The sequence below is a fragment of the Cyrtonyx montezumae genome, unplaced genomic scaffold (genome assembly GCF_038088225.1).
Source record: "Cyrtonyx montezumae isolate F1298 unplaced genomic scaffold, pur_monq_1.0 scaffold_3, whole genome shotgun sequence".
Classification (NCBI taxonomy): Eukaryota; Metazoa; Chordata; class Aves; order Galliformes; family Odontophoridae; genus Cyrtonyx; species Cyrtonyx montezumae.
This window is the reverse complement of record NW_027072034.1, coordinates 19,650,285-19,677,477: the sequence shown is the minus strand read 5'-3', so window position 1 is coordinate 19,677,477 and position 27,193 is coordinate 19,650,285. Positions and strand designations below refer to the sequence as shown.

General features: G+C 36.2%; 1 protein-coding gene across 1 annotated transcript in view; it reads right to left on the bottom strand.

The window, feature by feature from the left end:
- GPC5 (glypican 5) overlaps positions 1-27,193 on the bottom strand; it is a 193,852-nt gene that overhangs the window by 105,887 nt on the left and 60,772 nt on the right. The window contains 2 exon segments of the mRNA XM_065744010.1: positions 12,770-13,334; positions 13,336-13,459. Coding sequence (XP_065600082.1) covers positions 12,770-13,334; positions 13,336-13,459 — 689 coding nt within the window.

Here is a 27,193-nt window from a genome sequence, read left to right as displayed (position 1 = left end):
GAGAAATGAGAAGGAAAAAACAACTATTAATACAGTTAATATTTCTGAAAATCTAGGACATTTTCCCCATTCTACACTACTTTGTAGGAGATTAGTGATTTTCTTTCCAATATTAAGTGTTTCAGTGTCTCCTCAACCTCTTATTTGAACCTGGATAAACCAGTTTTCTATGAATGCCTTTCTTCAGTACAAGACTGTCACTCATACACATACATACTATATGAGGTACCAATTTATCTAAAAAAAATAATTGGCTTCAACATTTCTGGATTTGCGCTCATAGTTTTTCTCTTCCAATACAAAAATCTGATTTAAGAACCATTTGAGAACCAGAAGTGTGCTCTGCTTGGTAGCTCCATTTCTTTTTCAAAATGAAAGAGTAGAAAAGGAAGAAAATAAGATAGCCTACATAACGTACTCATTTCACTTCTTCCTTTATACTTGTTCACGCATCCTACTTGCCCCGTGGAGAGGAATGCAAAGCCTCTTTTCTTTTTCTGCAAACACAAAGAGCTATACTGCAGCATTTTCAGCCTCTTGGAGCAACTGTCTCAGCTTCAGTTCAGTTTTCCATTGGAATCACTCAGACAACCTGCCATGGTGCCAAAGCACAAGGAGACATTCAGGATGCCCCTGAAACTCAGAACATGATGGTAGTCCACGGAGCTGGCTATTCCACCTCTTTCAGGCCTCTGACTATCAATGCAATTAAGGGATAGCAGAAAGCTTATTTGAATGTGCATTTTGCCTGAATTTCCCCTAACTTACTGTCAAATGCTCCCTTCCCTTCCCCTTCCCCAACAAATAAAAAAATAAGGAACTTACATTAAAGTTTCTATTATTTCCTAACAAAACAAATCTCAATTTTAATAATGAGCTGCAGAAAACTTAAAGATTTAAATTATTTCAAATTGTGAAATAAACTTGATATAAGTACATTAAATAGGAACGCATAATACACACCACGATACTTGGCAGTCTATACTGAATTTACCTCATGTAAAACTTCACTGCTCAGTGCTGCCTGCCAAAGCCATGTCTGTGTTGACAAGAGCCATGGGCTGATGTAAGCTTTCTAGCAGACCCTCACCCAGCTGCTCTCTCACTCCCCTTCCTCAAGAGGACAGGGAGAAAAAATAAGATGGGAATGTCCAAGGTTCAAATAAAGACAGGGAAATCACTTATCAATTACCATTATTGGCAAAATTGAAGAAGATTAATTTAATTTATAGCTAATCAAAAATAGAGTAGGATAGTGACAAACAAAGACTAAACTCAAAACACCTTCGCTGCAACTCCCTTCTTCCAAGGCTCAGCTTCACTTCCAGTTCTCCTATGGCAAGCAGCACAGGGGGCTAGTGAACGGGCACTGCAGTCAGTCCATAATGATTCTTCTATGCCACTCCCTCCTCATGCTCTTCCCCATATTCAGTGTGGGTCCTCCATGAGTCACAGCTCCCCACACGCTATTGCTTCCTTCAGGGCACATCTGCCTGTTCCATGCGGTGCCCATGGGCTGCAGGTGGACAACCTGCCTCATGGGCCTCTTCTGGGCTGCAGGGAGACTGATCCATGCCTACAGCACCTCTTGACCTCCTGCACTGCCTGAAGGGCTGTTCTCTCTTCATGTTTTTCATTGCCCTCTCTCACAGATGCCAAATAACACTTTTTATGTAGCCTTTCTTATGTATGTTTTCTCAGAGGTGCCCCGCTGCCAGCACCTCAGCACAGACCCTCAGTAAAGCAAGTCAGTCCAATGTCGGAGTTGTATAAAAGCAACAAGGCAATTTGGCAAATGGATTGACATTCATACTGGGCACTTCAACAAGTTGTGAGACACAAACTTGACACTGGATTTGACCTTTTCTCAAAGATGAGAAATAGGTTCTCTCCCATTCCCACAAATGAAAATCTACTGAAAGAACAGGAACTGGAAATTATGTACCTTGAGACAAGTATTGAAAGCTGTGCCACCATACATTCAAATTCTGAGAAGCAGAGAAATGGATGTACCAATCTGCCGTATTTGATAGACATAGTTTCATGACTTCATGTTCTATCACTTTCTTTACAGAAATGGGTGCACAGTGTTTGCCACACATCATTACATCATAAACCTTAAAGATATTATGTACAATACTCACCAGTTTACATGAGAAGTAATACCCTGATAAAAGAACATACATTAATATGTATATTTTCCCAAGATGTATGAATACTTACAGATGTTACTGCTTCTGTTAATACTTTACCCATGGTTGAAAATCTTTTTTTCTATGCATTAAAGGCAAAGAAACCAATCACGATGGAATAGGAGGCAGATTTTTAGCAGCACAGAGCACACAATGGGATTCCAACAAACAAGAAATGCTGAGGGATAGGCTTACTACTATTTTCATGTTAAACATTATAGCACTATATATGTCCATGCTGTTTTTCACAGATTTTGTCATTATTTGGAAAACTCTGGGTTTAGTTACAGAACCTATACAACAGCATGAGCATTTACAGTGTTCTGTGTACGACTACAGAAACAATTGTGATAATGAAAGAAAAAACAAATGGGAAAATGGAGAAGCAGTGTCTCAGGGAATTACTTCTTTTGCATAAACTGAAATTACATAAACATACTCTGCTGTTTGCACTTTATACAAAAGTCTTTCAACCAATGTCTGCCATTCCTCACTCTTTGTTGATGATTATGATGAAGTGTACATCTTCAAATTGGTTTACACATTAGAACTTAACTTTGATTTCCTCTATATTTTATTTCATAGTTGGAAAAAAACTGTAAATTGCCTATCATTTAGTCTATTTATTTCACTAAAGTTACATAACGCTTTGTAAAACCTTCAAACTAAATTCTAGATTTTAATTTACATTTGTAATGCTCTCCATTATTAGTGCTCACTTAAAAATATAGCCGATGATGACTCAGAAAATCAGTTCCTGAAAGTTGTTTTAAAACACATTATGTTTTGATATAGTAATCTCTGATACTGCTTTATATTTTCACTTTATTTGTGCATATAGAAACAAGGACTCTTTTTTTTTACATGCAACCATATATTAAATATGTATCCCTTATACATATGTGCACTAACAACAGCATTTTCCATAATACTCAATGTTTTTGTAAAAATGTTTGTCAAAGGCTCCCACAGTACACTTTCAGGTTGCTTGGCACTGGGGAGATCTGAGTTCTTTTTCTTATAGTTTATTTTCTTTTTTAACACTGACATTCTGTAAAATTTGTGTCACAATTGTACATGTTGTGTTTGCACTTATTTTCCTTACTATCTGCAGAAGTAGACTGTGAATAATTTTCAGTGTTGCTTTGTAATCTATTAGTATGCACAGGTTTCATGCAAAAGGTATGAGATGAGGAATTGTGACCTTGCTTAAGACACTAGCTTAAGGATCTAATTTCACTAAGACATAGTGCTGGGTCCTGCACTTCAGCCACAACTTTGATATGGAGTAGAGTGGCTGGAAGACTGTGTGGGAGAAATGGACCTGGGGGTCAATTCTCTTCTGAGCATGAGCCAGTGTTGAGCTCAGGTGGCCAAGAAGGCCAATAGCATCCTGACTCATATCAGAAATAGTGCAGCCAGCAGAAGCATGGAGGTCATCATCCTCCTGTACTCAGCTCTGGTGAGGCCACATCTTGAGTACTGTGTTCAGTTTTGGGACCCTCACTTTAAGAAAGACATTGAGTTTGGAGCATGTTCAGAGAACAGAAACGAAGCTGGTAAGGGGTATGGAGCATAAGCCTTACGAGGAGTGATCTGAGGGAGCTGGGATTATTTAATCTGGAGAAGATGAGGCTCAGGAGAGACCTTATTACTCTCTGTGAGGAAAGCCACCTCTGAAGGAAGGTTGTGGCAAAGTAGGGGTCGGCCTCTTCTCCCACATAACTAGCAATAGGATTCTATGATTCTAATTTCTTAAGATTCAAACACTATTCTTGTCCTTAGTTCACATTCACGGACTTCAGACCTCAGTAAGGGTAAGCTACTTAAATAAACAAAAAAGGAAGTGTCAAACCAGAAAAGATAAGAGCCATCAAACTGTACTGTTATATAGGAAAAAAACCTATCATTCAAATACAAAAAAAGCTTTTAACTAGTTATAAGTGATCCATAAACTTGCTTTGTTGATTTTCACTATGTTCTATTCTCATTTCTCACAACTGAAGTCCAGTTTAGTCCCAGGAGAAAACTTCTTGACATAAGCAAGGAGTTTTTCCACTTTGTAACACTGGGGAAGTGAAATGCAACAGTAGAGGAATCTGAAATGGAGGTCATGACTGCAGTATACTTGCTTCTCGGTACATTCAAAAAATGACTGATGTATCAAAACAGTCTTTACTATACAAACATCGTAGTTTTTCACAGCTGCAGTTGGATGCATATCTGTGAATGGATGGAAATGTTATGTGATAGTGTTCAACTGTGTATTAGGTTAGGTGTCACACCTTTTACCACACAAATCAATGAGAATACAAAAGTGCATAAGGTGAGGTCTTAAAATTCAATTACTGTTCAGCAGCTTCCACAAATCAGTTTATATTGATCTTCTGAAGTAATTTAAATTAATCAATTTATCAGGTAATTTAAACTCAGCAAAGCAAAAATGACAGATTAAGCCAAAATTTTCAGGTAGAATTCCACAATTTTATCCCAAAGTCTGCTTTGCTGAAAGCTACACAGCATGTAGCTCACTTCTATAACTTCATAGTAGAAATACACACTTGCAGGCAGTTATAAGCATACAAGGCTGAATCCAGTTAGATTCTTGATGCGAGGAATTTTGCCACAACATCAAATTTATGTTGTATCTATTAAATCTCTCAAATGAGGTTCATTTTCTCATAGCTTATCAATACTTGTACTTCTCTTGAGAGAAAAAGTACATATTGTTGATATATAGCTTTGTGATAAACTCTTTTGAGAATCTCTAGGCTAGCAACTGGAGAATGACAAAGAATCACAGAATGATTGAGGTTGGAAGGCTCATCTGGATGTCATCTGGCCCAACAATCCTGTTCAAGCAATGTCACCTACAGCCACTTACCCAGGACCATGTGCAGGCAGCTTTTGAAGATCCCCACAGACTCTCTGAGCAACTTGTGCCAGTGTTCAGTCGCTCTTGTCATAAGGAAGTGATTCCTGATTTTCAGAAAGAGAGTCAGTTGAGCCTAAAGAGTCTTCTTTTCCTGCCACTGGGCACCACTGAAAAAGGCTGGTTCTGTCCTCTGCAGACTCTCTTCAGCCTTCTGGTCTCAAGGTTACACAATCCTCCACCTGTTACCATTTCCTCATGGGAGAGATACCCCAGATCTCTACTCATCCTTCTAACCCTTCATTGAATTCACCAGTAGCTCCATGTCTCTCTCATGCACTGGGGAGCCCAGAATACTCCAAGTGTGGCCTCACCAGGGCTAAGTAGAGTGAAAGAATCACTCTATCCCTTGCAGACTGAACAGATCCTGTAGTACAGCACTGGCAGCAACATTACTATGCTACTCAAGAGCCCATATGCTGGATGATAGGAGAATAGTTTCATATTTTTCCACGAATCATTAAAATAAACAGAACGTATCTGCTTTTGAGGGAAATAGCACAGGCAGAGAGCTTAAAAGCCAAGTAAAACAGTAGTTTATATTTCATATAATCTCAAAAAAATTAAAGAAGTAAGCTAAAGATTTCAGAAGAGAGAGCTTGTCAATGGTTTACAGGCTGGTTCGGCCCGGTTCTATGACAATTGATGCGGGAGAGCCACAGACCCACACTCCAGGAAAGGGGAAGGGGGAAGGGAAAAAGGAAAAGGGAGATGGGCCTAAAAACAAAGCAGCAGCAACGATCTCAGAAGGAAAGCTAAAGAAAATTTAATAAATACGATATCGGAATGCAAAATAACACAATATAATACAATATACTTGGAATTGAAGCTAATCAATCAAATAAAATGATAGAGGGAGAGTACCCCAAAACTGAAGGCCATACGCTAAACGCTGGAGGTGAGACAGCAGCAAGCACCCGCTCCTGGGTCGATCCAAAAGGGAAAGAGCCTGTGTCTCATGACACGCAAACAGTTTTTATCTTTTCCTCTGAGCAGAAAACAGAAAAATGCAAAGCAACACAAAGTCCTCTGGTGTATATAGCTCTCTTCTGAGACAGGTATATCCGGAACTATCAATGATCCACAGAGCTGAACGATTGGCTTTTCAACTCCCAGTGCACTACATGATGTTATGATGTGGAATACCAATAACAAAAATCATAAAAACATGACAGAGCTAATGAAGAAGATACTCAGGTGCTCTGTCAGATCACATATGGTCTCTAACATCTACACTCCTCCATGGAAGCAGTGTGCTATGGCCTGGCAGTGGGAATCAGCTGCTGGCTATTCTGCCCACTTCCTCTTGTAAGTTGCCATGTTCCTGCCCTCCCCTACAGTGACAGATGTTTCCTTGCCAGCAGCAGATTCTCCCTAGTTGATGCCTGTGAGGTGTTTAAAACAGCTACAGATTACTCCCATCTACAATGCACACTTCATTCTTGATAAACTATGGATGTTGTTGAAGTGAAACCTGACAGAGCCTTGGTTCCTCTGCTGCTTGCTGTAATGTAAACCTGTACAGAACAGAAGGTTGACAGAGTGGGGATACATTTTCCTCAGCATATCTATCTACTCTCCTCGTTTCTACTAACACTTCCACTCTCCTAATACTTTGCATCCCATTTCAGAAAAAAATCCCCCTTTGGAATTAAACATATCTGTTTTCCTTTCCAGAAGCAAAGTGCAAGCAAGTAATCTCCCATACGTCCTACATGGGGATACATGTATATTTATATATAAACAGTGTGGTTTGATCATTGAGAGACAAAAATAAGTGTGCTGTGAATCATTTGCCTCCCTGCAATCATCCCGACTGCTAGTGGCCACAGTGCTGAACTATGTGAAGAGAGAAGTGAGCAAGGCCATCTTGAGATAGAGCTCTGCATCCAGCACTGATACCACTTCTCCCTTTTGCCCATGCCAAGTGCATTCAGACTTCCATTACATGTGGCTCTCTTGTGAAGGGAGAGTGAGTGATCCCCAGACCAAACAGCAGTAGTCACGACAGAGGAGCAGGAGCATGTGTAGAAGGAAGACTGGGGTGTGAATGAGGAAAGCTGCCCCTGCCCTCAGGCTGCTATTATTTTACTACAGCACAGGAGAACTTCATAAGCGGAGGGGATGCTGCCTGCACACCTGCAAGTACTAGAATACACAGGAGCAGATGAATCATAGGCAGATGCAGTCAACTGTTTCAAGGAGCCAGCCGGATATTTGGCTAACCTTACCTATTTCCAATCAGATAAAGTGTACCTAAAATGTATGCAATGGAGAAATTTACCTGTAGTTTAAGTACAAACAATACAGATAATAAACCGAAACAGTCATAAATTACACATACTGCTGTGTAAACTGCTTAACATGTACAACAATATGTGATTAGATTACTTTACAATAATTGCTAGTTTGCTGTAGTACAAATGGGAAATTAAGCTGTGAAGCTGTATTATCATTTAATTAATTCTTCTTATGATTAGAGCTTTTATTTCTTTTTAAATAGAGTTTATGTTGGCCTATGCCTTTTCATAAAAGCATTTGAACATAATTTTTAATATGGATATTTAGTTTACAAACAATAAAATCTTGAATACATCAATTCAAAATGACATTTCCCATTTCACTGTAAATTAAAAGAATCAGAGGATTGACACCACAAGAGAAAATGCAAATTATTTCCTCTTTAAAGATTTCAAAATCCAAAATTAAGAGTTGCTTGAATGATGGTAAGACTATGAACTAGAATAATGAAATCCAAAGAAGCAAAGTTAAAATCCTCACAAATCTTGTAGCATTCTAATATGAAGTCCTGAAAATCAGAGAATGATGGATTACTGATTCTCCCAGCAATGGTTAAGTTACTGATAAAATAGTCATTGTATTTGATAACAAATTTGTATATCTTCTACTTATATACTGTTAGGTGCACTGAAATATATGGAAGTAGTACGAGAAGACATTTGTATGTCTTTCTTAGTTAGTCAGACTGAATTGTTTTAGGGGAAATGTTTATTATTTTCATCTTCTGTTGTATTTGCCTGAATCGTCATTTTTAATAGAAATGCTTTTTTATTTTTCTTCTTTCTTCTGTTCTTAATTTTCATTAGATGGTTAACTTATGAGTTTTTCAAGTCAAAATCAAGTGTAGACATTGTAAGTGAAGCTTGGAAGTGCAGCCTAATGTTTCTCTTGTGGTAAAATACTGTATCTCTGGTTGTTATCAAATCCACAACCACTTTTGATATACTTCATATTCTTAAAGGTATCTAATATATAATTTCTCTTCAAGTGGGCTGAATATTTGTGATACCTACAAACTTGATTTTAAATTATGAATTTCAGATCTCCTCCATGATCTAATTTATGTAGTAGATTTATAATTAGCATTTTCAAATATCAAGAATTCTTTAAAGTAGGGTAGTGAAAGTATTATTTTTAATATGTTAAAGTAGCTTCTGAGCTTATTTCATGATTGACTAATTCACTCTAAGGAAGCAATCAAAATGCATTAGTTATGAAGCAACAGGCACAGTACTGACATGTTTAGAGGTATAAAAAAATCAGATTTAGATATTAAAGTAGTGGGTTCACAGGATAACTACCTTGAAAGACACTGATCTCTTGCATCTCCTTAGGTGCCTTAACCTGATAAACAATGAAGGTTACTAAATATCTAGGTACGGAAATTCCCACAGTAAGAAATACTGTTACTTGGTCTCTAGTCCATAGTCATGCATACTCCTTCCCCAAAATAAAACTGCAATTATACTACAGCTTGCACAGGTATATTTGAGATTATCAAAGCATGCTTTTCATTGCCTTCTTCCTATTCCTTTTTTAGATGTCTTTAATTAATTGGTTTAATGCACTTATACAGGTAATTCATTTTCTGGAATGGCATTGAAAAAGGTTGTGCAATTTTTCACCAGAGAAGCTTCAATGAAAAGTGGCTACGTAAAACCTAGCAGGAATAGAAAAAATAAAATAAAATCCATTTCACTGATAATGTCTGTGAATAGCTCTTGTCATAGGAATATGAAATTCAACATGTCACAGTTGCAGCAGTTCAGACTGTTTATGTGTTTATAGCTAGTCATTTCACACAAAAATAATAAGGAAGAAAACATAAATATAGTCTATTAACTACTTCTTTCTTAGAGCATACTATAATACAAGAAATGTTTCTTTTTCTAGAATAAATGACAATAAAAAATAAAAAAATAAAAAATAAAAAAATTTTCTGTTAGGTTTCTGATTCCCATACCTTTGTATGCATATATAGTTCTCCACAAGACAGTCACATACTTAATTTTCCTCCAGATCCCAAAATCAAGAGTGCACAGAATATATAATGAACAACTAATCAATATTTCTTTTCATCTCTTTTATTCAGCATTAATCTCAAACGTTGATCTTTTGGCATTCAAGAATGATATTTTAATGTAAAGATTAGTTTGGAAGAAAGTTTTTAATCATAAAATCTTGGGCCTTTACTCTTTCTTTTATTCCCTGGTCTCATCCCCTCTTCCTTCAGCTCCTGAATGGAGAACAACAGAATGGAGGTAAAACAGAACACTTTATTATAATTTGTAAAAAGTTTCCATTCATTTGCTTTTCTTTTTTTCCAGAACACAGCTTACCTGTATTAAAAAGCGCTTGCATTTTCATCAGCCTGTATAGTTTCATTAGCTGGAGTTTTCCCTGGCTATATCCAAGCTCAGAAAGATTGGCATGTGGCAACTTAGGCTACGCATAAAAAGCAGAGGAAGAAGTTACAAGGTCCTTTATAGGAATGGGCATTTTTACCTACTACCCAGTGGATAACAATACATATCCTCCCCTCCCCTCCCCTCCCCTCCCTTCCCTTCCCCTCCCCTCCCCTCCCTTCCCCTCCTCTCTTTCCTTTTCTTTTTTTTAAATTGTAATAAAGAATAGCTTATACTGTTCTTGTTTTGCATGACACTGCTCCCTTAAGCCTCTATGTTATTTTTCCAGGAGTGTACAAACAAAAACAGTCTGCTAAAAACATTTGTTTCAGCTCCTAACAGATAAAAAACAGAGGGCCCACTACAGCACTGAGTATAAACAGTACATAAATGGACATATGTAGGCTTCAGGAACACAGAACCAAACGGGCATTAAGTATATGTGTATATATATGACCATACATAAATACATAAGTAGTTGCACAACCCACACATCTCCAGTAGATTCTGCAGAACAGCACAGAAAAATGTCCAGGTGTAAAGATGATGAACTGATGCTGCATTTACCTGTCAGTCAACAGAGCTGTGGGAGGAAGGAATTAAGAGCATGAATTCAAAATAGGAAGAAGGAAAGGAAAGAATTGCAACTGTAGACACTGGCACTGCTCTGCTGACCCAAGCAGAAAAGTGAACAATTTGGAAAAAAGAGTTGTTAAATAAAATGTTGTTGTGTTGTTTAGGCATTAATGGTCTTTCCACACCACATAGATCAACTTAATGTACTGTAGATTTGAGTAGAGATAATAATACGTGGTAGCAAAAAAATAATTCAAATATGGTTATTTCTACAAACATGCATATGATAACATGAAGAACTAGATAAATACATCTATCACTACACAGGATACAAAATAGATTCTTATATTTAAATTTGTATATGCATATAGCATATCTCCATGCATTTTAAGATTTTTTTTCTTTATCTGCTTCTTGGAAACTCAAAAAAAAAAAAAAGTTATTGTGATGAAATTTAGCTTTAAAATTGCAGAGACTGCTGAATGCCTAAGTAAGCCATTATGAGCTAGCTCATAATCATCTGTCCTGAGTCAGGATCACTGATGCTACTAATTGCTTATCTAAGTTTTCAGCAGTTCATGCGTGACTCTGAAGATAAAATAAATATTAATGAGCTAATTTCAACAGAATTCATATCCTCTTCCTATGGAAGCTGAGAGACTATATTTATTACACATCAGAGTCAGCCTAACACATGGGCAAATCTGAACTACACTAAAGCCATACTCAGCAGATCAGTACTGACCAGATTACTAGAACTAGATCACTATGTTTCAAGGGATCAGTGCTTCACAGTCTTACTGATTGAATTACAAATCAAAGAGAAAAAAGACTGATCAACCGTAACACGGAGATTAAGTGATGGATGCCACAAGGAATAGTTAAAATATATGGATTTGATTCAAACAGTGAGAAATGAATTTTTTTAGCTTTTAAGGTTTGGAAATGATTCTATATGAGAATATCTTCCTAGAGCAGAAATCAACAGTTGATCTTCAAACAAATATATTGTCACAAAATAAGAAATTTCCACATTCTTTATGTCCACTGAGGAAAAGGGAGAAGGAAAGCATGAAATTTTCAGGAATATCAAAATAAAGCATTTTGGTTTGTGTTAATCAAAACAGTGGATGTAGAACTCTTCACTCATTTAATTTTTCATTAAAAATTGGATTAAATATATTATTTTCAAGAATAAAATCTTCCATTTTGAAAACACAAGTGTCTTAAGAGTCATTAAATCTCGGGTAATTATGGTACATGATTCAAAATTCAAACCTAAAACCTAAGAGGAGAGCTCTTTTCATACAAACTGACACAATATGAGGCAAGAAAGAAGAACTTTAAGCACTGAGTCTTTACTTTCTTTTCCTAGTTTGTTCCTGAAAACTGTAGGTAAAAAATAAACAATCTGAAGAGAAATGGAGTATCTCTAAGAAGCAAGTGTAGCTCTGGTACTGGACAGACATCAGTGAGCCACCTTTGAGCCAATATGCTAGTGAAAAATCTGTTTCACTAGCACAGTTTCTCTTAATATGGTTAAGCAGCAGGAGATTCTGGCTGAAGCAGCTGGCTTGTATAAAGTAGATGAAATGGGAAACTCCCAGGAAAGGACTGAAAGCAGGATGAAAAACCCATTTTAATGGACTGCGGGTCTCACCTCAATAAGAAATGAACAATTCTCTGTTATATTAGGTCAAGTTGTTTGTTGTCAGAGTTCATATCAGCTGCTTAGTAGAAGAGGCATTTTCCTCTTCAGCTAATCAAGGAGGAAAGTTGTGGTACTCCTTTAAGTATGACTGACATGTCAGCTGACGCCAAACTCTAGTGGAGCACAGGCATAAATGAACCTCCGTTCCCTCAAAAAAGAAAGAACATGTCACTACCAGTGACATCTGCATGCAAGAATACAGAGATAAATATACTTCTATACAAAAAGGATGAAGGAATTGAAGTTCCTATTTGATTGTGAAACAAAATTTTCTTTCAGCAATATTTTGAAAATGCTGTGGTTTCATGGGAAAAAAAAATTCAACATTACTGCAGATACTTTGAGAACACTGCTTAAAAAAATTCCATATCCAAACTTCTTTCATTTTGAAAATTCTTTCCAATAAATAATCTCAAAATGTTGAATCTCTACTTGACATCAAACTTACAAATAGATGATGGGAAATAAGAAGTTCATGTGGATTATTAAAATAGATTAAAATTCAGTGCTGGAAAAACATGCTGTTGAATAAAGCTGAATTCAGATACAAATATGTGCACGGCTATAAAAATGGCCAAACAATTATTAGTTTTTAGCGAGGCTTTTTTTGGTGTCATGTATGCACCAAGCATGGATAACAACAGCTTCTTACCTGCTTAGTTAATTCTGGTCCACTGGCACGGGCTTGCATGAGAGCATCATTAACAAGTGAATGAAAGTTTAGAAGCACATGCTCAATGTGATATGTTCCATGCATGGCACTTGAGAGCTCTTCCAAAGGCTAAATATATCTTTGCCAATGAAGGTCAACTTCTGCCATGTAGGCTAAGCATCCTCACATGACGTTGAGGCTGTAGCCCATAGAGGGCTTACTTAAACTCAGCCCTTGGCAATGGGGACAGTATTGCATTCTAAGTAAAGCTCTGCTACAGTCTTTAGAGAAATGCAGATGGTCTGTTGTGTTGAGTACTTCAATCCCCAAATTCAGAGCCTGCAGGAAATTTCTGGGTAACAGTGATCTTCCCATTTGTCCCACGACTTTCTTGGGAATGTTACCAAAGGGCCTGATATCTCTTCTTGCCATTTGGAGACACTCTGCTTATTCCACTGTAACATCAGTCAGACATGGATTAATCACGTGATTGTAGACCATGGGGAACATGGTGTCAAAAAATCTGTTGACAAATTCTTCCGTGCTTATGTCTGTGCCAAATACAGAGTGCAACGTCTGTGAAAAACTCCTGAATGCATGTAGCAGCCTCAGCAGCCATGTTTCTATATGCACTGCAGAAAAGTGTGCTTGTGTAGTTCTCAGCCAGTTTGATGAGCATTTCAAAGGTTTCTGTAATTAAAAAGAAAGGTTTTAATAATCAGAAATTAGCATAAGAACACAGGGATTGTTTTACTTCTCATTTATCCTGAAAGTATTTTTGCAAAGATGATGACTCAGAATTTATGAAGAGATGAACTACACACAAACTGTGAAAACTATATTTTCTTCTTGGACAAACACCTTGTAAGTAATGTTACAACAGAATGATTATCTGTTTTCTTGGAAGAATAATTATTAATGAAGTCCAGTCTAAACAATTATAAAAGGAAATCAGTTGTAAGCTGTGTTATTAAGCTGCTAAACACAATGAAGCATTACTGTACCTGTCTATATATGCATACAATAGATCTCTCAACCCACAACTCATTCTGCAACTTGCAGTGAAAAGTGAAATGCTTTTAGTCATTCTCCTTCAAATCATATCTTACTACCATAAATGAATGGGCAAAAGCAAAATTAACCAGTAGAAACAACTCTTCCATTCCATTAAAACTTAACTTTTAAAAGATAAAAGAGCTCATTCTCTTGAAAGAAGAAAGGAAACATATTAAGCACACATGAGAACATACTTTTAAACAGTGCTGATTAGATTGGTAATTACTATTGTTGAGGTGAAAAACACAGAATTGCCCTCAAAGCCACAATATCTCCACAGGCTGTAAGTTTCTTTCATTCGTTCCAAATGGAAGCTAATATCTTAGTATTAATATTCTGCATAAATGAATTTCCATTCAGAAGCAACAAATGACAGAAGACAAAAATGGTATAGACTGGGGGGAGGGCTGAATAAAGGGGAAGACAGGGGCTCAAGCATGAGACAGTGCTATAAAGGGACCAGCGTTATTAGAGGGACCATGGGCTGGTCTTGCAGAGTCAAGCAGTGTCAAAATATGTCAAGTAATTACTAAAGCAACGTGAAGTTGGATGCTAAGGAACAGTAGAACACAAAATAATTTTAATATAATGAGCAAGATTGGCTATCATTTCTTCAATATGTATCTACACATAAGAATAATTGCCTTATATTGCAATAAGAAACTTGTTCCAGTTTGTGAAGTAACACTCTCTGGCTCTAGAAGGTTTGAAATTCCAGTTTTTGTAGAGGAGAAAAGATCACATAGATCATAGAGAAGACATATTATTTGACTAATATGCTTAAAATTTGTATGCATTGTTTCCTCCAATAAAATTGTTATACATGCTTCGAATTCAGAGTAATTCTGTGTCTTTAAATCTATTGTTCTGTTACCTATGTTTCACAATTTACATCACCCTTAAGAAGGTGAAAGGGTTTTGCTACCTCTGTCTTTTTTGTTCTCCTAACATGTGCCTTAGAAAGGAAAAATGTACTGGCTGCCTACAGTAAGGAAAGCACATTCAATTTGTCATCAAAGTATAAGCCTCTATCACAAAGTGAATTTCTCTACAAGCATTTATACATGATCAATACCATAACTAAATGTTGGATTTAATTCCTCAAAGTTAGGAATTGAATTCCATAAAACTAGGACTCTACATCCTAGACTGTCACTTACACATTTAACCTATACAACACAGGAGTTCAATGCATCCCATTGGTCAACATGTGGAAACGCTGGCTGGCTAATTTGGAGACATAGTATTGGGTAAGGCATATCAGATTGATAAAGATGCCCGCCTAAGAGTAACTGGACTGAGGATGAGATCTCCACAAGAAGGCAGTAGAGACACCTAGCTCACACGTAGGCACACAGACACAGACAGCTCTACATATCCTACTACAGTAACATCCCATCTTTACTGGCTGAAACTAGGAATGCAAAGAGAGTACAAACCTAACACAGAGACTCAGCTGAGCTGGCTGAAGAGCGTTTTGTACCAACTTCAGTGGTATATGCCATTATATCTTTGCAGAAGGAGATGGGTACGCTGCAGGTACTGTGTTACTTCTGACAGTTTCATGTGGATATTTTGCTGTTAAACTGGTACTAGATAGCTGTGTCTAGACAACTGAACTAAATTTCAGATCTCTAGTTATCATCAAATCACCTTTCATTTAAAAGCTTGGAGTAGACAGAAAAACAAAGAAAAAGATAAGTCAATTTTATTCTTGTTTTAGACAGTTTAAAATAATAAAGCTCATAGGAAAATGTCTATTTTTGTAACTGTAGATCCAGTCTATAACACAAATTTTGGCAATTCTTCAGATGAAATTTATTGAAATAAGTAATATTAGTAAAATAAAGTTTATATATGTTATAATGATGTTATAATAACGTCTTTAGAATTACATTAATAAGATTTTTATTATATTTTTCATTTTTATTATTACTTTTTCAAAGATTAAAATCATAAAGTTTATGATCTAAAATTTCTGCTATAATCCATTCAGTGGATTCTTCTATCTGTATACACTTCCTTGTTGACAATAGCGTATCTAACAAAGTCAACATAAATAATATAAAATAACTATCAGACTAACAGGTCTTTTTTAAAAAATAATTCACTTCCTTCATTCACTTCCTTTAGCATTTCTGTTCCTGAGAGCAAAAGATAATTCTAAACTACAAAGAAATCACAATAAACCAGTAGATCAGTGGCTTTAAAAGAAGACACAAAATTATATATACACTTCATTACTAATACAATGCAGTGAAAAAAAAAAAAAAAAAAGAATCTTGTTTTTCATTCCTGGATATTGATCTGACAAAGAGGAGCTACTGCATTTCTTTTATGTTGTCTTTGGTAAAATGGTCCTGGCCAAGGGGAAATCCCAGTTTATTTTTCAGTCTAGTTACCTGGCCTCATAGCATCATTGAACAAGAAGTCAAAATTAGTACTTCTTTATGTAGTTTCTGCATGTGGTCAAGATGACATCTACTACTCAAAATCCCTTTCATCAACTATTAAGATTTTTCATGAGTTAATCTCATTTATTACTACCTGATGTTGGTTGACAAGATGCTTTTTAATGACTATTAATGTTTAATTAGAGCTCACACAGTGGAGCCAAGAACAATAGATGTTAAATTCAAATGTATTTCAATAATGCTTAATGTAGTATGAATAATTATGCAACTCAGGATTCATGTAATTATTCCGTAGAGCTTTATATCTTAATGTTTTTTAACCTTCACCAAATTCCACCCAAATATACAAAAATATATATATATTTTAATGCTACATGTTTTACATTTGAGAGACCACAGTATACACATTATCTGTTTTTACTATCCAGCTTCACTGGAGGTGCTCACAGCCTTTCACCCTCTTTGCAGATGCTCTGCTAAGACATGCTATGCAAGTTCTGCTGCAGCCCTGACAGTTAATACATTCTCAAGGCATGTAATGATTTCCAAGAATGAGCTGGAGATAAGAACTGCTGTGAATGTGTCTCTTCCAAACTATAATTCCACTGTGATTTCTACTCCATTATGTGATTCTGCTTTATCATGCAATGTGACAGAGGTACACATCTCTTGTATGACTCAAAACGGAATGGTTACCTCCCTATTCCCTTTTCAGGTGTCTAAATTAGCTTACAAGAGCTGGAATCATTCTTACTAAATAATGAAACCACATAGAAACAGATGGCCAGGACAAATGTGAGATGTCCTGTAATAAATATTTGAATCATAGGACAAGTTCAATTGTATCTATATTCTTATATTTCAATGTATTTATTTAACCTATTAAAAAAAAAAAAAAAAAAAAAAAGCTCAGGGTGGATACAATCTCCAGGAAAACCATTCCACTGCTTCACATCCTTTCATTTATTCACACCAATCTAAAGAAATTATTTTCTTCTGCCTCCATGTATTTCAGATTAGATCCTCTCCATCTCGTTGCAAACATCGCCAAAGCTCCACAGCAGATGTCTGCATCTCAGTTAACCAGTAGAGGAATAGGCATGATTCATCTGAGCTAGTTTAGGTGTCCACATGGAAATAAGACAAATCACGCTCCTCTAATTATAGAAAGAGAGTGATTAGTTTGGAGAACATATGTCAAGTCAGGTGATTACTTAACACTTAAAGATGTTACTTAACATCTCTGCTTATCATAAACTCCTAGTTTGGTTCCCTGACATAGAGGGAAATTATTTTAATTTGGCCCCAACTTGTCCCTAGTGAACAGTTTCATTTTTATTTCTCAACTTGGTATCTTTTTGTGTTTGGCTTCTAAATATTTCATCCTAACCTAATATTTTAACCTAAGCAGTCTAAAATGCCCTCTTTTCTGTTTAACAAAAACAAACTGTCCTTTTCCACCATTCTCCACCTCTACAAATCCAAAGATAATTACTCATGTACATGAGAGTGTGTATTTGACAAGTGAAAATCCTTTGTATCCTGACCACTCTGCCTCTTAACTGTGCAAAGAGGTTCTTCAGCTATTAAAAGTCTGATCAACAATGGTGACATCTGAACTTCAGCAGAATTAAATATTTCAAGTAGAATCTGGCAGGACACAAGAACATTTTGCTTTTTAATGCATTCTTTAATGACTCTGTATGAGAATATGATTTATAAAATTACAGTCCTAGAGTAATGGATACCATGATGTCAGTTATCAATACCTAATTTATCTCTACAATACAAAGTATAAGGCATACTACTGTGCCTTCCAATTTATACAGTCCATAAATTATTTTTCAAGAATAGATGCCAATACTGATAAAAGCAGTGATATTTTCAAGGACAACTGCCAAAGCAAAAACCCACAAGGAATAGGGCAGTAAAAGATCACATCACCTTATCAGACATCTCACACAAGCTCACAGGGTCATGATTCATCTCAACTACCATCTCAGCTAAATACCATATCCTCTTTTTTCAACAGTGGAAAGTAATGGTGATGTTTAAACTGTGATTCATCTTACTTATTTTAGATGTTTATGAGAAGATGAATCATACCAAAAAAGAAGTGTCTCTATCAATTTACTAGAGATTGCTGAGGGTATCTCACTGTTACCACAATAATAGTCATTAGTTTTGCTATTTCTCTTTTAGACCTATGTTATCTTAATTACAAATTTACCTATAACTTCCATACTATTGACATATTTACTTCTATCTTCTACACTTTTAAAACTTTTGTAGTATTATCTTACAGCATCTGCTTCTGAATTTCCACTAGGGAAAATCAGATCAAACTGTTCCTTCCAGATATCTGTCTGTCTTTACATGAGACTTTCATGTAACTAGATCTGTTTTAAAATGTTATTATATTCATCTAGCATCAATGCAATCTGTAACACTGAATGCATTTCTTGTGAAAGTGATGAACTTTTAAAGAAAACATGTTTTGTACAAAAGCTGAACAATATGCCTCAGTAAGTTCCAAGTCATGCCCCATTTCTTTATGAAAACTACACTGAGTTTAATTTTGTCCCAACAGATACACTTTTAAATGTACATATTTACCATATACGAACTTGTATACCTTATATCATGTTCCTCCAAAAAAAGAGGCCATTTCAACAAACTTGTATTAAATGAACTTTTTTTTTTCACTTTTGTGTCTTTGTCAAACTATTTTGATTTTTCATTAATAACCAAAACACGAAAAATAAAAGAGTGCAGGACATAATAGAGGCTATTTTTTGCTTTGCAGACAGATGAAATTTAGTACTGTTTGACTATCAGTGACTCAACAAGCAAGGACTCACATATTTGCAATCACTCTTCATAAGTAAATTGTGTCACAAAAATGTAGTCTCATTTATCAAAGTCTCCCTTCTTTTCACTCTCACATCTGAACACGACTCTTTTCCAGAATACCACTACAAAAGATGCATCATACATAATGTAAATGCCAATACTTGAATGCTAAAACATCCAGAAACAAGCCAGAATTCCAAAAGGATCAGTCACTGACAGAAATGCAAAAAATACATGCAGAATCTCTCAGTCTGAAAAAAACCCACAATTTTCTAAGACACTACAGAAAGGTGATTTATTTGTAAAGTAAATTAGACTGCACTTCCAATATTTTTCACATTTCTAAACCTTCCCACCAGTAATGAGTAACAAGCCCACTGCAGTAAAGTGGTATAAGGAGAGAATTTGACTACAGGACTCACACTTAATAGATTATTACCCAGACTAGTTACAGGTCATCTCTATTAACTATTTCCAAGATAACCTGTGTGATTCTACAGTCTGGTCTACAAAGGCCACTCCTAAAACACAGTGTGGATGTAACTAAGTTTTGGCATACTCCAGTTTTCCAGAAAGCTCTACATCCCCTTGTGACGCTGCACTCCTTGCTCTGCCACCCAATCTGGGCATTTATGCCCAAGGCCTATTGCATACAGTAACATTCAGAATATCTTGTCCTAGGGACTAATAACAATCAGGGTTTCACAGAGACAGTTAACAGCCACCATATAGTCTAAAACTGGATGCTCAGAGAACTGATAACAGACACTTAGTTCAACAGATCCATTTCTAAGTTGTATGACTATGAATGGATCATCTTACCCTATAAATAGCAAGCAGGCTAAGAACCCCTCTAAGAGTTCCACTTGCAAGCAGCTGACTATACACCAGAATCTCTCCCTGAGTAGGGACGCCTCTTAAGGTTACTTTATACCTCTGCAGAGATTCACCTCAGTAAGATGTATATTAAGCTATACTACCTTTCTCAGCTTTGTTCTCAGATTCATTATGCACGCCTTACCCTCTGTGCAGCAGATAGGCAAGGATATCCAGCCATTTTGAATCTTACGTTGCTGCCATCACTGTTCAAATTACCACATTTTATCTATTTTATATCAGTAAATATCTTTCTGCCTTCCTCTTATGAGTGAAGTGTGCAGTGCTTTCGTGTCCATCCCCAACACTCCTATATCCTTCTGACATTGCTGAATGAAGAGTTACACGGTGGAAAAGCAGAAGAAGTTGTGTTTTCAACTAAGCATACAGAGAGGCAACCCTGTTCTCCAATCCATTTAGCAGACAGCTTTTAACCATCAGCTAAATCCAGTTTCACAAAAGTTTCAAAGAAGATTATGTATTACACTATTTCCAGAGCTGGCCACTTGTCTATGAGTGACAAAATGACTGTGACCACAACTCCTCAGCAGAGTACAATTATATCATTTCAATCTCCTTTAATCCTAAGGGTTGAGTGATAAGTGAAGTTCTTGACCACAAAGATGTTGCTCTGAACACAGGGCACCCAAAAGATGTAAAAACTTTCCCCAAGTCCATGAAAGTAATCTCTCTAGAAAATAGCATATTGCCTTCTTCAGTGAAGGCAGGGAACACATTTCCAAATTAGCAAAATACATACAGTGCAAAGAAGAGGAAGCTGAACAGCCAGGGAACTTCTCAGTAGCTTGAGATTCTAAGATGTGCCCTGCTATTCTCTTCTGGGACCAGAAGTTCATGTGCAGATTAAAGCAATGCTCAGTTGTGGAAAAAAAAAAATACCCTTCCTCACTTTATTTTCAGATTGCATTTATGGCAGAGATACAGGAACATCTTGCACTTTCTCAAGGCACTGTGTACTGCTACCAGTGGTTTAAGAACTCCCAAATCAGTGACAACCATTGGAGGACTCTCCTTGAGTAAGCGAACCACCCACAGAAACTGTCATCTGTCTTGAAGCAAATGGCATTGGAAGGGATTTCTTTTTCCTTGTTATCTCCTGCCTATAAAGGAAGGGAGGGATAACCAGATTTGCAAATCTCTCCGTATATATTAAGGTGAAATTAAATTCAAGGTTCACACATAAAAGAAAAAAAAAACAGTTATCCTATATATGTTGGCCTTTCAACAGTTATATATACCTGAGCTGTGTAGAAGGAAATTCAAGTAAGCTTTGAATTACTGAATACCTTTGAGAGAGAGAGAAAGGAAAAGAAGTGAAAAGAGATCACCAGTCCTTTATGCAGGATCAGACATGCCAACAGAGGAGTTTGGTATAGCACAGAAGAAAGTAAGCAGAAATGAGAAGGGCAATCCCCCTCACCCCTTCCAGCCCATATCTATAGTATCAAAGCAAAAAGGGAAAGGATGATTCCCACTAGCCCCTGTTGTTAGCTGCAGTTGGCTCCAAGTCTGGGACCGGTTGACACCAGCCAAATCAAAGGAGGTGACACCAGATCTCTTCCCATGGTTCGATTGTTTCTTGGTCACTGTTTGGTGCTCATGCAGGAGTGTTTGAGACATCAGTCAAATTAAGGGAAGGGACGCCCCTTAAAGCTCTGCCCTTGCCTTAATTATCTGAGTAATTGCCTGGTGCTGTCTGGGCTCACAATAAGTCACCTGGGATATGTCCCCTACTCCTCTAGCTTGCAGAGAAATTAGTATGGCATGAGCAACTATCATTAGCCATTTAGGTGCCAAGGAAGAAAGTACAACTGCAAGAAACATCATAAATAAACTGGAAAAATGGGACTTAGATAAATTTAATTTACCTGAGCAAAGATGATACCTATAACTTTTTTTTTTTTTTGGTAGAAAACTGCACCATAACATAAAACACAACACTGAACAGATACAAGGCTGTGAACACTCATATTTACAGTCATATGTCTTCATAGACAGCAGATAAAAAGAAGGACTTGGAGGAATAATGGAAAAGGTAAAATATATTCTAAAAGAAATACTATATTTTTTTCTATTACAAGTGCATAGAATGCATTCTGCTTCTTGGTCTATACTGGTTTTCACTTTTCAAAATTTAAAGTAACAACAGTTTAAAAAGGTAAAGTTCTGACTTTGTCTTTTAATTGTTGATGCAGGATTTTATTTCATGCCACATTAATACCTTGCTGCTACAATCCTGTAAAACCTATAATCTTCACTGATTAAAATGAAACAAACAAAACGTTTTTTTATTTTCAAATTTCTCTTGGGTAGCTCTGTTTATATAGGTATTTGTAGGACAATTCAGCAACGAGAGTTTGCCACTAATGATGTTCTGGGACAGATTAAAAAAAAATAATTAAAAAATAAATATAAAAATATCTATTTCAAAATTGCAGTTTTGGCAACATCACTGCAAAGAAATTTCTAATGAAGTGCTATTTTATTTTATTTTATTTTATTTTATTTTATTTTATTTTATTTTATTATTATTTTTTCAAAGTATAAAGCAGGATTCATTTCACTTTAGCCATCCAGAAGTGCAGTACTTTGTCTACCCTTCTATGTCAGTGGGTTCAGACAGACACCTCCTATTTTGTCAGACACCTACTTTATCTCTGAAGCAAATTTAGCAATACTGATTAATTAAATAGATGCTTTAACTGTGCAAGTCATAGTTTCCAATCAGACAGGCACCTCTGAAGGGCAATTCGTTCTGATTATAGCAGCCATCCAACTTGGGATGGAATTAATTGCACTCAACTTGCTTTTATTTCTTCACAAACTATGCAGAGCCTAAATGTGGTGATAGGTTAGACAGTCCCTCAGCTACTTTGTAGGTAGCTGAAATAAAACATTAATCCCACTCATAGTCTTAAAATTCAACCAGGTTTAGTGCTAGTAAATTTTGATACTAAGTTTACCTACCTCATGGGTCTTCATTCAACACAAAGATATTTTCTTCTATTAGTGTGTGGGGAAAAAAAAAATCTCCATTATTTGTGAATCTTTGGCTGTTAAATTAATTTTTCAAGGGCCTTCAAGTGCAGATGATTAATGCAGTTACAAAATATAATTTTACCTCCTACCTGACTATGTGCTAACTCCTGATGAAGCCCAAAAGGTCTAACCAATTACATAAATTAATTACTTCCAGCAAAGATTTCCCAAACTTCAGGAATTGCAAGGGAGAAAAAAAACTGCCAAAATCTCCTCCATTTGGAGCAGTGATTTTGTCTAGCAAAAATGAAGTATGCTGCTGTTGATTATGTGTTCATCAAACCATGAAACACTGGATAGCATTCAAGGGCAGAGGAAGCTCTTACTTAGATCCTATTAAATGTATCCAACTAAGTCAGTGATATCTTATAAAACATATATTAGTAGGTTTAGAATTTTGTAATTATTTAGCTTCTATCTACCAGTAATATATTTAATTTTTAACTTTAATGTCTGTGTTGCTTGATATGATCAATCATCACCTATTTATGAATGAAATAATATGTATGTTCTCTAAGGTATGGATGTAGCACATTGTTATTTTAATATGTATTTCCTAAACTTCTGTAGGAATTCATTACACCATACCGATGCACCCACTAGAAATAGGTAACTGGAAAAACAAAAACAAAAACAAAAACAAAAACAGAAGTCTGTACTGTGCTGTCCTTATTTAAATTATGTCTTCCCAGCAAACTATTTATTTCAGTGCAGTTCAATGTGAACTGACTTTCTGAACTGCATCTTTAGTTCTAAAAAATCCACCTACAGTTATGTATTCTGAATATCATTATCTCCACATGCATGAATTATTTTTTCTTGTTCTGGCTGTATGACCACATCCTTCCCTCATTTGTGATAGGACAAAATCTAGCTACACAGCAATTCACTCTCCCAGAAAATAAATTTCAGTTAATTTCTTTAGCAATGTCGAAAAACACCCAGAAGATCAAGACTTAAAAGTAGGGAACCACTATTACTTTATAATGATACAACATTTTTTCATAAATAGCAGTATACTAAGTTAAGTTAGCTATACAGATTAAACTGTATCCTAGCATACTGAAGGTGAAATTAAGACTTTTTTTTTTTTAAGTATGCTATCTGATTTTTCTAACATAGAAAGAAGACAGAATACTCTAAGTTCTACTGACATTTTGGACAGCTGAGGATTTTATCTTTAATGGAAGATGCAGACAGCAGCTCATCTAATCTCTCACAGTATTTCCTTTTCGGATCATCACTTCTACTGTGCTTGAGGGAGACTGTTATTTAAACGTTCATATCCCAAAGATATTATGACAGCTAGTTATGTGCATCAGTGGAAAATCTGACACAGCATACTATATCGTTAATGTGTAAGTGTAGCCAAGGTTGTGGCACTCATCTACCTCACACAGTGGCCTCTTCTGTGAAACAGAATAGAATAAATAGCCTGGTTCCACTAATGCTCCACAGATAATGGTTTTCAAATGAGAAGTAAGATTACCAGGTAACAGTTTCTATGTTCCTTCAAGAAAAGTGATGCAAGTCACTGCTGGGTTGGACCATCCACTTCTGCTTTATCACATAATCATTTTCTGATCCTTGACCTCAGAGGCCAGAGGGAGAATGAGCTTGGAAATCTCAAACTGTTCCCAGAGATTAGGAAACCATTGTTTATTGATGTTACCAGCTCTTGATCTTTTTCTTTTTGTGCTCTATTGTGGTCTGATCTTTGACTGTCAAACACAGGAAATCATTTATGTTGCATGCTAATGGAATTTGGTGATTTCTTGCTCATTCTGTCCAGAAGTGGAAAAACTGGGTATGGAATGCTGGCACGTGGGAGCCTGGGTCAAATGCTGGCAAGAAAAATGACTGCATTTTCAAATATTGTGTTAAGAATGCTTTCATGAAGGAAATCAATTGCTTGGATTAATAGTGACAACAGTACTCTTCTTTATGTAGCAGAAAGAAATCTATCTTAGAGAGTGGAGTTCAAAAAGTTTTCAAAGCTGCTTGACTTTCAGCCTGTATTTTCTTGCTTAAAGAATCAAAATAGCAAATAAATGGTTCAGATTCCTTCAGGTAGAAAGCAACCTGAATCTCCTATATTATCTACACTGTACATATGTCACTATGGTTGTGTTAAAAGCTTGTAAAATACATTATAAATCAGGTTATTTTGGATATTTATGGCAGCATAATTTCTGAGCACCTTTAGTAATTTGGAAACTGCAGCAGCTATGGAATGTTAGTTAGCTAAATGTCGTTTTTTCAGAGCAAAAATCTGGATGTAGAGAATCATACTTTCTCCAGCTTCTGGTATTTCACTGTCAATCCAAGATAAGTTTGTGAGTGAGTCATTCAAAAAAACTGCTGTTCAACAGGACCTGATGGCCTCCTGGCACCACATGAAAGTCTGACAGAGTTGTCAGCTGTACACATTAATCCATTCACACATTTGCACGATGGAAGTCAGCCAGTTTACAGGTTGATACAGAATATAAGCCTCAGTAGGCTGACACACATCACAGAAAAATTTATGTGTTAGACCTAAATACAGGAAGAATGTCTGAAACCATGCAAGTCAATTTTTAGCTACCATCTTTGGTGTTTCATTGCTTCTTCCAACTTAGCTTTCTAATAAACTTTTAAATATTGTTTACAGACTTAGAAGCTTTATTTTTAGTCAAATACTGAAATCTAAACAAAAATCCATTTTAATTCCATTTTTCTTATTTTGTGGTAAAAATACAGCATATAAATGACTTGGCAGTCAGACAACATAGCGAGTTATTAAATGGCATTTTGAACAGTGTATTTTATAGAGCGAACAGTTTTAGCAGATTATATCATTAAAACATATGTGATCTAATCATGAATCTATTGATCCCTATTTGTGTTAACAGCACTTAATAGTACTTTGTAAAACAAAATTATAGCAAAAGCAGGGGGATGTTCCAATTGTATTTCAGCAACAGCAACAGAAATACTAAAGGCTATACAAAATAGTTGATATCACATGTGCTGTTATGATATGCTGTACAGAAACTATTCCACAGTACTGCAGCATAATTATATTATAGTGAGAAGATGTGTTTTGAGATAACAGAGCAGAATGTAAGATGTGTTATTCAGGACTGAACACTTAAGGGCCAGACAGAGACAAAGGAGGATATGGAGAAAGAAAAGTAGAACACTTACTATTTTTCACAATAACATGCAGTGTAACTTGAATCGATGAATATAACTGGGAATATATATCATATTATATACACTATCTTATATATGTAACAAATATGCAATATTGGGAATCAGGAATCCCTAAGCTCCAAGAGCCTTGGACTGATCTGAGGTTGACTAGCTGTAAACCTTTGACATTCTATAATTCTCTCTGTTTCTATTCATCCTTAGTATTACTTAGTATTATTAGTATTATTTTCATATTTTAACAACAGACTAAGGTATATGACTTTTTATGTGTTACTGTCATGTTCATTACTATTGACTCATTACGTTATCAGAATTGTAGAATCCTTAGAGTTGAAAGAGACCTTTAAAGGTCATCTAGTCTAACTCCTCTGCAATGAACAGGGACATCCACAGCTACATCAGGTTGCTCAGAGTCCCCTCCAGACTGACATTGGATGTCTCCAAGAACAGAACTTCCGCAACATCTCTGGGCAACCAGTTCCAGTGCTTCACCACCCTCATTGTAAAAGGCTTTTTTTTAATATCCAACCTAAATCTACCCATTTTAAGCATTAAGCCATTTCCTCTTGTTCTATCACCACAGAATCTGCTAAAGAGTCTGTCCTCTTCTTTCCCGTAGCTTCCCTTTAGATAGGCCACTATCAGTTCACTTTGGAGCCTTCTTTTCTCCAGGCTGAACAGCCCTAGCTCTCTAAGCCTGTCCTCATAGAAGAGGTATTTGGATGATTTTACTAGCTCTTCTCTGCAGTGCTCCAGGTAAGGTCCCACCAGAGCAGGGTAGAGGAGCAGGATCATAAGACTGGGTACTATTGCAGTAGTACTAAACCAGAAAGACAGAACAGATAAGCAATGCTCTGATACCAAATTAGTATTTTTTGAAAAGGAATATAATGAAAAACACAACATCCAACAATTTCTTTGGACAGCCTGATTTTATAATTTGTTACGCAACACCGAAAGCAATGAC